At 38.6% G+C, this 11,662-nt stretch overlaps 1 protein-coding gene across 2 annotated transcripts; it reads left to right on the forward strand.

Moving 5' to 3' along the window:
• The first annotated feature begins 411 nt into the window (after nt 1-411).
• Nucleotides 412-11,160, forward strand: LOC101357160 (zinc finger protein 583). Of its 2 annotated transcripts, none has more exons than XM_004386920.2 (4): nt 412-799; nt 5,548-5,674; nt 5,971-6,066; nt 9,019-11,160. In XM_004386920.2, the coding sequence occupies exons 1-4, from the start codon at nt 791-793 to the stop codon at nt 10,494-10,496; spliced, it is 1,710 nt and encodes a 569-aa protein (XP_004386977.1). In that variant the 5' UTR covers nt 412-790; the 3' UTR covers nt 10,497-11,160. The 2 variants fall into 2 exon arrangements, with proteins under 2 accessions (XP_004386977.1, XP_023597058.1); XM_023741290.1 differs by lacking the exon at nt 412-799 and adding an exon at nt 3,404-3,421 and having other exon boundaries at nt 5,968-6,066.
• Nucleotides 11,161-11,662: the final 502 nt, after the last annotated feature.

Genomic DNA, 11,662 nt, shown 5'->3' on the forward strand with positions numbered 1-11,662 from the left:
TCATGATTAAGGGGTTCAGGGGATTGTTCATGCATAGTGTCTGTCTTTCTTTCTCTGAGGAAATTGCTTAGAAAAGTCTAATTGGTTTTCAGGTGCAGTTTGTCATAAGCCAGAACCAGAAGCAGGGTGTCCTGACTCATTTCGTCCATTGTCCTCCAAGCCACCTGGCCCCTCTAATGCCTACTGTCTATAAAATCACCTTGTGGATTTATCTCTCATTCTTGTAGAAAGGGTAGCAAAGTATTTCTCTTCAGCATCATCATCTAGTGGAAAGGCTGAGAAGTCTGACCTGGATTCCACTTTGACTCAATTTCTTACTACCATGGAACCTTAGATTATTTCACCTATGAAGATTGTTGTGTGAAAGAGGGGAAATAACCCCTACTTGGTAGAGCCATTCTGAAGGGTAAATGCTGTTATTGTGTATAATTATAAATGGTAGAGCCATAGGTATGTGCTGTTATTGTGCATAATTATAAATGACGTGACTTATGCACAGAAAATTTATATTGTATTTTTGAGTTCTACAGCACAAAGGAAGAAGAATTGTAAACTTAGATATGAGTGACTACTTCAGTGATGCCTCTTATTCTCTGGTCAGGGGAGAAGGGGGAAGAGAAGGAAGAGAGGGTTTCTAGGCTGGTGATACTGGGAGCTGCAGGGCAGGGCTCGCATTTTATGGTTTCTTTCACCCTCTCCAGCTCCACCTTCTCAGAACACTGCCCTCCAAGGGAGAAGCCTGAAGGGGGAGGATAGAGGAGCTGTCATTAATTCTTCCATTCTTAAAGCCATGTCCGAGGTAAGGGAGCATTTCTTTTCTCTTCCCTGAAATGCCATCTTGTTTTTTAGATTATACGAACATTTTGGTTTTCTTCTAAAATTTATCAGCCTAACAGAGTGCAATTCATCCCGTAATCTGATCCTCATTTCCTCCATTCCAGTAAAAAGAAGGTCCCCAGAAGCCCAGTGAGCTTCCTTTTTTTCCCCAGCCAGCATTTTCATCTTCATTCAAGAAATGGTTCAGCACCTCCTCTGGGCTCAGGGTTATGTTAGGGGCCCTCATGAGGCAGAAGACTCCTTGGTGAGAAATGACAGCCCTCACTGGGGGGACTGGCTTCATTGAGGTTGAGGTGTATGATCAGACCACTAGCTTAGAGCTTTCCCACAGACCTGGGTCTGAGAGGAGGGCAAGCTAGGAGGGCTGTTTGGTGGTCTTATCCATGGTACACGGCAAGGTCTCTTGCTCACCATGATGTGCTGGGTCTTGAGTATTAAAGTGTGCATCATGAACTGACAGGTCTTTATTCTCAGGCTGCTTTTAAGATTTTTCTCTTTGTCTTTGCTTGTAAGCAGTTTGGATATGATGAGCCCAGCTGTGACTTCCTTTGTCTTTTTCTTGCTTTAGGTTCATAAAAGTGTTTGTAAAAGCAGGGTGACTGTGGAGGTCACCATGGTGTGCTTCTCTTCTCTGAAGGATTGTAGCCCCTCAAGTCCTGTCTGTATTGATTGCTCTTCTATGCTCTCAAGAAGTCGTTTTATAGTATTTTGTCCTGCATTTATAGTAGTTTTCAGCAGGAGAGATTTTTCCAATAGAGTCTACTCTATCAGGGCTGGAAGGGAAAAGATGATAAAATTGGTTAAATTTAAAAAAAAACGAGGAAAAGAGAACTTTACTCACAATAAAAATTTATTACATGTAAACATATAAACATTTATTTAACACCTACTCTGCCAGGTTTAAGGAGGCCTGGTGGGGCCCTGGTGGCACAGTGGATAAGTGCTATAGTTGCTAACCAAAAGGTCGGCAGTTCGAATCCACCAGCCACTCCTTGGAAACCTGTGGGGCAGTTCTGCTCTGTCCTGTAGGTGGCTATGAGTCAGAATCAACTTGACGGCAATGGGGTTTTTTTTTTTTTTTTTGGTGCTGCAATAGTTAAGCGCTTGGCTACTAACCGAAAGGTCAGTGGGTTGAACCCACCCAGTAGCTCTTCAGGAGAAAGGCCTGGCGATCTGCTTTGGTAAATATTACCTGTTGCTGTCGAGTCGATTTCCGACTCATGGCAACCCGAAAGGACAGGGTAGAACTGCCTCATAGGGTTTCCAGGGAGCGGCTGGTGGATTCAAACTGCCAACCTTTTGGTTAGCAGCCGAACTCTTAACTGCTGTTACAGCCTAGGAAACCGTATGGGGGCAGTTCTACTCTGTCACATGGGGTGGCTATGAGTCAGAATTAACTTGACAGCAGCCAACAACATCAAGTATATATATATAGGAGTCTGTGGGTGGCACAGATGGCTAAGCACTCACCTCCTGACCAAAAGGTTGGCAGTTTGAACCCACCCAGAGACGCCTCAGAAGAAAGCCCTGATGATCTGCTTCTGAAAGGTCACAGCCATTGAAATCCCTATGGGGCAATTCTACTCTGTAACATGTGGGGTCACATTGAGTCATAATCAGTTTGACAGGACCCAAAAACAACTGCCAGGTTTATTCAGACTATTTTGTGCTTGCAATAAGGAGAAGCAAAAGACGCAATCCTTGACTTCAAGGAACTCACAGTCTTCTGAAGGAGACAAGCAGACAAGTCTAAGGCATCGTGGTGCGTGGCAGGTCAAAAATAAATCCCAAGAGAGCTATGAGCATCTAGAAGAGGAAGCACTTCAGGGTACCAAGAGGATGGTCAAGGAAGGAAGGGATGGCTTCAACGAGGTGGTGATGAGCTGAGTCTCAAAGGGAGAGTAGTTCTGCAGGCAAGATGAGATGAGGCAGTCTTCCAAGCAAAGAGAAGGATTATTCATGAGATAATTTAGCCTGAACATTTTTTAGTTTTGACAGATATTTACCTATAGCATCACTCTTGTTGTCCAGGTGATATCACATGGTATAAATCTTATTTACTAATCCCCTGCTTGTCTCCAGTTAGGTGAGTCTTAATTTTCACAATGATGTTGCAGAGATCAGCTCTGTTTCCTTAAAATCCTAGAAGGTTTTTCTTTCCATTGAGACTTGTTGCTGTGTGCCGTCTAGTCGATTCTGACTCATGGTGACCCTATAGGACAGAGTAGAACTGCCTCATAGGGTTTCCTAGGTTGTAATCTTTATGGGAGCAAATTGTCAGGTCTTTTCTCCTGCGGAGCCACTGGGTGGGTTCGAACTACTGACCTTTCGGTTAGCAGACGAGCACTTAACCATTGCACCACCAGGGCTCCTTTCCATTGAGACTAGGAATTCCCAAACTTACTTAATCTCAGAAAAATTTTAGTATAGTATTTTGAACCAGCAAGAATAGGAGCTGATGAAAAAATAATTCAGGCTTCGAGTAAGTGTTGACCCCTGTTCTCCCTCCCTTGCCATTCCACCCCCAGTTAGAGACCCTAATCCTCCAGGGTGATCTTAAGAACATATGGAAACTCTTATACAGGTGGGTATTACCTTTTCTTAGCCGTGGGTTTTAGATTTTTGGCATTTGTTTCCAAGAAGCAATGATGTGTTGAGACAGTGTGCATAATCAACTATGCGATTTATTATCAACACTGACTCCAACCCAGGGACCAGAGTCAGCAGAAGAAGCAGTGGGCCAGTGGTACCTGGAACCACTCTCTACAATGGGCAGCCTCAATTTGACCCTTTTATACGAAAGTCAAGAAGCCCTGGTGGCGCAATGGCTAAGTGCTTGGCTGCTAACTAAAAGGTCGGTGGTTCGAACCCACCAGCTACTCTGCAGGAGAAAAGGCCTGGTGACCTTCTCCTGTAAAGATTTCGACCTAGAAAACCCTGTGGGGCAGTTCTGCTGTGTCACATGGGGTCTCCATGAGTCAGAATAGACTTGACGGCACACAACAACATAGGAAGGTCATTTCTCCACCTCGTGATCTCATCCTTGGTCTGTGTTGTAGACCCCTTCCCAGACTATCCTTTAAAGGGGAGATGAGTAGACTTACAAGCAGCTCTGTTCCTCATTTGCGTTGGGTTTTCCGTATAACAGCATTACCTAAGGTGGGCGCCCTTGTTCTAGGGCAGCTTGGCTTGAAACATGCCCAGTTTATATTCTAATCGGGGCTGTTTTCTAATAGTAAGTGGCTATATCACAAATACACAAAAACGTTGCTCAAAATAAGGTTGCTTTTTCTAGTTCATATCTTATGTACAAATGTAAAGTGAAGAACATTTTACTTTATGTTAAGATGATTTTGTTCTTAATAAAATGTTCGCATTTTTTATACTTATTATTCTAAGTTTTTTCTTTTTTTTTTTTGAGTACGTGGAACAGGTTTATCTCACTAGGAGAATACCCATTTTGAGTTTTTAGGGCTCAAACTAGGTCTTTCTCCATGTTATAACAAAGATCCTTAATTCCATACGCAGTAGTATTATTTGAGAGCCGTGCTGTAACATTTTAAAAACTCTTACTCGCTAGGCATGTACCACTGTGTACCTCTAGTGAGAGTGGTAGGTATTTTTCGATGCACTTTGTTGTCAGATTTGGAAATGTTTACTATTTAACTAAGATGATGCTAAAAGTACTGTTATCTTTGTCTCTTAGGCAGCATGATAAGTTATCAACTGTCTTTGAAATTTAGTGGAGTTACCAAGAGCTGTTAGATAATCTTTTATTGCCCCTTATACACTGAGTGTCAGGAGAATTTTTATTGCCAGAGGAAAGGCATCCCAAACCAAGTAACTTTTATTGTACTTCTTTGGATTTAATTAATGTTTAACGTACTACAAACAAAAGACTTAGGTTGCTGTTGTAAGATGTATAATGATGCAGAATATTAAAAATATGTAATATTTAGTATGAAATGTGTAAGATACATCAATGAGATGATATGTATCACTTTGACAGCTGGCTGACAAATGTCTTTGCCACCAACCACAAATTCAGTGATATTTGTGATTGATCACCCAACTTCCTGATTGCTGTCTGTTATAACATACATTTAAGTCATATTTTTGCAAAATCACTATAAAACGTTTTATTATTTTCAAGAAGATCAATATAACAGTTATCAAGTATAATTGTCTTTTTATATATTGATCTCTTTGTAACATTGACCATTCCACTGTACAGTTTGAAAAATGTTGATTTAGACCACATGACATTTTTAAGGCTCAACTCAGGGCCTGCTCTTCCTTGAAGCCTTTTTTCACTGTCCTGGTCTATTCTGATTTCCCCAGATTGAAAAATGCTCTAGCATTTAGTATGAATAACGTATTGTTTTACCTTTGATTGTTTATAGTGTTCTGTATAGTGTTCTGTTGTTGCCCAATTTTGTGTATGTGTTATCTTTTCTCCTCTACAGGATTGTAAATTCTCCACAAGTAGAGATTATCTCTGAAATTGTACACTTTCCATGACAAACAAAAGTAAGCACAAAGAAGTTGTCTAGCAATTTACTTGACATGGGTCACTCAGAACCTAAGATACTGCCAGAAAATTTCACTATCTGTAATGTTTCTCTCCAGAAGTGTAGACAATTTAACTCTTCAGCCTAGGCCTGTGTAAGGGTATGAACACTGAGCAAGAATGTGTTTCTGTCATTTCAGGATTTGGTGACATTTGGGGATGTGGCAGTAGATTTCTCTCAAGAGGAGTGGGAATGGCTGAACCCTGCTCAAAAGACTTTGTACAGGAAGGTGATGTTGGAGAACTATAGGAGCCTGGTATCACTGGGTAAGGAGGTCTCCCTGTATTTCAGAATCTGCACACAGGGCTGTTTTCCAATGTGAATGTTTGGGAGCCCTTTATGTGCCTCACTAAATTCTCTTCTTGGGCCCCCAAAATAGTTTGTAGAATTGGCAACTTTATTAGACTATTCCTGCAATTTTATCTCCCCCGTCCTTCATATATTCTTAACCACTTCCTCAACTCCCTCCCTTCTTAATATAATGTCCCTCCTTTCCCAGTGACTGAGGAACTTGATCTGACCTGTGGGTTTGGCTAATTCCCCTTTTATTTCTTGTAAGCAGGAGCTTCTCTTTCTAAGCCAGATGTGATCTCATTACTGGAACAAGGAAAAGAACCCTGGACTGTGAAGAAGCAGGGGACAAGAGGCATATGCCCTGGTGAGTCAGAGAGAACCAGGGAAGTAGAAACCATTGCCAGTAAAAACTCAGCTTTTCTCCAAGGCTCAAGGCCTGGGCAGAAACATTGAGGTATCTTTAGCTTGAACCCCTTCTGGCTTATTCTCCTTATATATCTTCTCTCACCTATTTCTGTTTTCTCTGATAACCCATGTTCCTATTCTCTGGATTGAAATCCACAGCTTATCCTTGTCCTTGCATAAGTTGCTCCATTCCATTTTTTAAAAATCCAGACACTACATTGCTTCTCCCCACTTTTCAGTCACTTCTTCCTTTTAGACTGATTGATGTACTTATTCTTTTAGACAGACTCATTGAATTTCTGCTTTGAGCAAAGTAAAGTACTCTGCTAAATTCTTGGGACTATTCAGAGCTTATAAACAGTCAAAAAAGAAAGCATCTCCAGTTATATTTTCAAGTCTGGGTAACTGGATGGTGATAGTGTTTAATAAAAACAAGTCAGAAGAAAAATAGGTTGGTAGGGGAAAAGATGATAAGTTTGGCTTGGGACATAAGAAATTTAATTATTTTTATGAGATGGGAGAGTTATGAGATAAGAAATGTAACATGAAATTGGATAGGGAGACAGAGGCTCAAAAAAAAGTCTGATTTAGAGATGTCAGTGTGAATGAATAAAATCGCTGGTCTTAATTTTTTTATTGTACTTTAGATGAAGGTTTAAAGAGCAAACTAGTTTTTTATTAAACAATACACATATTGTTTTGTGACATTGGTTGCCTACTCCACGTCACGTCAACACTCTTCCCTTTTTGACCTGGGTTCCCCATTAACTGATCTTAACATTTTGAGAAACAAATCCTGAGGCCTTTGGGAGGAAATGGATCTTTGACCGCTTTCTTGGTACAGTAAAACCTGCAAAAGCTGGAAACGCTGTAAGGTGGAAACCTGTCAGAGAAGGAAACTCAAATATTTTTCCCACTAAAAGGAGCGATAGAAAAGTGGTAAGACTGCACCCTGTCAAAGGTGGAAACCTTATGAGACCCAGAAAAACAAGGCAGTTCTGTTGAATTCTGGCTCTCACAGGTTTCACTGTATTATCTTTGGTAAGTGGTTTCCACAGTTTCTGTCTTGAGTCAAATTATGTAATTTATTTTTCTAGGTTGTTATCCTTTTCATTTAGGTTATCAGATGGATTCAAGCCAAGTAATATCCTGTACTTCTTAGTTTTTGAGTTCATTGCTGTTTTGTCAATTTTATTTACTTATTTTAAAGATTCAGCTTATGGATTTACCTATTAGTTACTGTCTTTTCTTCTAATTCTCTATTTTTTACTTTTCTTCTTAACTAATTCTTTGCTTCTAATTTCCTTAGGTTTATTTTGGTCTTCATCTTCTTGAAATGAATGCTTAAACGTTTCATTTCATTCTCTGTTATTCAGTAGTGAAATTATAAAGGGTTATGAATTTTCCTCCAAATATGGCTTTAAGCTCTCTTTCATAGGTTCTTATATTTAGTGTTTTTGTTATTGCTGTTTTCTTGATAATCTAAGTTTTTTTTTATTTCCCTTTCATTAAAGAAATGTTTAAAAGAGAGTTTTCTGGTCTCATTAATTTTGATCAGATAGTTTTATAGTTCTTGATCAGACAGTGATTGGTACTAGTTCTCTTTTTTTTACTATTTGAGGCTTCTGTGGCCTAGTTAGTTTTTGTAAATGTTCCAGAGGTTCTAAAGTATAGTCCCTATTTTGAGTGCAAAGAGCCCATTGTATATCATGAGTGTTACTTTGCAATTGTTATTAAAGGCTGTCTTTACTTACCATCCACTTTTTGTTTCCTTCCATTCGTTTTTCTTAACAACTATGTTAAGAAATAATTTTATATACAATAAACTGCATTCATTTAAATTGTACAATGTGAAGAGTTCTGACAGTTATATGCACTGAGTTAATGGGTCAAGCAGATATCTGGGGAAAAGTCCTCTGCAGGCAGAGAAACAGCAAGTGTAGTATTCTTAAGATAGGAATAGAAGGAATACCCACATAGCTAAACTGGAATAAGAAGGAAGAGAGTAGCAGAAAATATGGTCTGAGAGGGCTAGATCATATAGAGCTTTGTAGAGCATGGTAGGAACTGTGGATGTATTATAAATGTGGGAAGAAACCATTGGAAATTCTTGAGCAGAGGAATGAGATCTGACTTGGGAATGGAAAGAGGAAGACTAATTAAGACCTGCATTAGACTAATACAAGTAATAAGATGCAAAATTATTTTTATATCAAGTCACCTTAGGTTCAGGGATCAATTGAAAATTTATACTTAGTTGGAATATATTACATAGAAAACAATTTTCAGGAAGACCATTTTCTGACTGCAAAAAGTTAACCATAGAGTTTTACGTACAACTAAGGCAACTAATAGCAACTGGAGTGTCTTTGGGTCTGGGGGTCTTGTGGAGGTTTTTGAGCCACATTTTCAACATTATGAAATTGACTTAAAAAATAATTAACGTATTTGAATGCAGGGTAACCAGAAGCAAGAGAGAAATGGTATTTGGAAACTGTTATGTTAACTTAGATATAAAATGATGATTATAATTTCATATGACTTCTTCATTATTTTTTCTGATATTTACGTTACTGATTAAACCCAACACCCAAACCCACTGCTCTTGAGTCTGTTCCAACTCATAGTGACCTTACAGGACAGGGTAGAACTGCTCCATAGCATTTCCAAGGCTGTAAAATCTTTATGGAAGCAGATTGCCACATCTTTCTCCTGTACCTTACTGATTACATATGATTATTTTATCTTAAGTTCTTATTCTTCATATGCTCATATTTTTTAGACAGCATGACTGTATTTAAGAGCTGTTAAATCCTTGAACTTCTTATGTATTTTATTCATCTATTTTTGTTCTAGAAATTTCTTTTAATGCATAAATACAAAGGATGCTTATTTTCTTGATATCTTTTAGATTGGGAGTATGTATTTGAAAACAGTGAATTTTCATCAAAGCAAGCTATTTGTGAAGAATCATCCAAAGTGGTGACAATAGGAAGAAGCCATCTCAGTTATGGCCTTGACTGCTCCAGTTTGAGAGAAGACTGTGAAAGTGAGGGCTGTTTTAAGAGCCAGTTGGGAAGTCAGGAAGCACATTTAAGTCAATTGATCATCACTCATAAGGAAATCCTTACTGAAGAACAAAGTAATAAATATAATAAATCTTGGCAAACTTTCCATCAGGATGCAATGCTTGATATACAACAGATCATTCCCACCAAAGAAACAGTACATAAGCATGAGCCACAAAAGAAAAGCTACCGAAAAAAATCTGTTGAAATGAAACGTAAGAAAGTCTATATGGAAAAGAAACTTTTGAAATGTAATGAATGTGAGAAAGTCTTCAACCAGAGCTCATCCCTTACTCTTCATCAGCGAATTCATACTGGAGAGAAACCGTATGCATGTGTTGAATGTGGGAAAACCTTCAGCCAGAGTGCGAATCTAGCTCAACATAAGAGAATACATACTGGGGAGAAACCCTATGAATGTAAGGAATGTAGGAAAGCCTTCAGCCAGAATGCACATCTTGCTCAACATCAGAGAGTTCATACCGGAGAGAAACCTTATCAGTGTAAAGAATGTAAGAAAGCCTTCAGCCAAATTGCACACCTGACTCAACACCAGAGAGTTCATACTGGAGAGAGACCTTTTGAATGTATTGAATGTGGAAAGGCCTTTAGCAATGGTTCATTTCTTGCTCAGCATCAGAGAATTCATACAGGAGAGAAACCTTATGTGTGTAATGTGTGTGGGAAAGCCTTTAGCCATCGTGGATACCTAATTGTACATCAGAGAATTCATACTGGAGAGAGACCCTATGAATGTAAGGAATGTAGGAAAGCCTTCAGCCAATATGCACACCTTGCTCAACATCAGAGGGTTCATACTGGAGAAAAGCCTTATGAATGTAAAGTATGTAGAAAAGCCTTCAGCCAAATTGCATACCTTGATCAACATCAGAGGGTCCATACTGGAGAGAAACCTTATGAATGTATTGAATGTGGGAAGGCCTTTAGCAATAGTTCATCACTTGCACAGCATCAGAGAAGTCATACCGGAGAAAAACCTTATATGTGTAAGGAATGTAGGAAAACATTTAGCCAGAATGCAGGCCTTGCTCAACATCAGAGAATTCATACTGGAGAAAAACCTTATGAATGTAATGTTTGTGGGAAAGCCTTTAGCTATAGTGGATCTCTTACTCTACACCAAAGAATTCATACTGGAGAGAGACCCTATGAATGTAAGGATTGCAGGAAATCTTTCAGACAACGTGCACACCTTGCGCATCATGAGAAAATTCATACTATGGAGTCATTCTTGACTCTTTCCTCTCCCTCGCCCCCCACATCCAATCAGTTGCAAAGACCTGTAGGTTATATCTCCTAAATATGTCTGGAATCTGATCCCTTTAATACATTTCCATTCCATCATCCTTTTCTAAGATACAATCTATTTGATGTGGACTGTGGAAATAGCTTCCTAATTGGTCTTCCTGTATCCACGAGTCTCCTTCAAATGTCCACATTATAGCCAAACTTAATTTTTTTAAATATAAGTTTACTCATACCATTTCTCCCTCGTTGAAATCCTTCAGTGATATCACATAGTTCTTAGGTTAAAAGCACACAATCCTCAAAATAGCCTAAGAGATCCACTTCCCCCATACCTGGTTTCAGTCTACTTTCCAAAGACCTATCATGTCAGTATTTATCTCATTCTTTGGATACTTAACCAGAATTAAGAACTCAGACTCCAGCACCAAATAGATCTGAGTTACAATCCTTGCTTTTCCATTTTGCCCACTTATTTTCGGGAACATCTTACTTAGCCTTTGTAACCTTCAGTCTTATTTATATTACAGGAATAATGGTACTACCTCAAAAGTTACTGGGAAAATTTAATGAGATAATGCATGTAAATTGCTCGGCAGCGTGCCTAGCATAAAGTAACAAGTCAATAAACTATGTGAAATAAAAAGATACTGTGGTATACAAAGAAGAGCTGATCATCTCAGCCATAATCAACTGAGAAATTAAAAAAGCATCTCAGAACTAGGAGATTAAAGGTTTTTGATTAGGAACAGTAGTCATTGTTCTAAAGGTGGGTGATGAGGCTATCCTATACTGTAGGATTCACATTAGATTCCATGATTATAAAGGGTAAGATCACATTCCAGCATGAACATACAGAGATATTACTTTGTTGGGTAAGAAAAAACTTCATTAGATGCTCAACTGTTCTAAGTCATATTTTAAAACATTTTTAATAAGACAAATAGAATTTACTAAGCTGTACATGTCATTTACATTTAAACAAAAAAAAAAAAAAAACTTGAAAAGATCAATAACCAAAGAATAGAAAAGTGTTAAACTCCCTTTTCTCTAATTGCAAGTGGAATTAGATTTATGACGTAAGACTTATAACATTAAAATTAGAAAAAGTTGTTAAGCTTCTAAACAGTAATTCCAAAATTAAAGGGGAAAAGAAACCAAAGCTATAGGTCAGTACTCATAAACTGGCTGCCCACAAACATGTTTGGTTTGGTATGCATC

This window comes from Trichechus manatus, unplaced genomic scaffold, assembly GCF_000243295.1.
Source record: "Trichechus manatus latirostris isolate Lorelei unplaced genomic scaffold, TriManLat1.0 scaffold00176, whole genome shotgun sequence".
NCBI classification, from domain to species: Eukaryota; Metazoa; Chordata; class Mammalia; order Sirenia; family Trichechidae; genus Trichechus; species Trichechus manatus.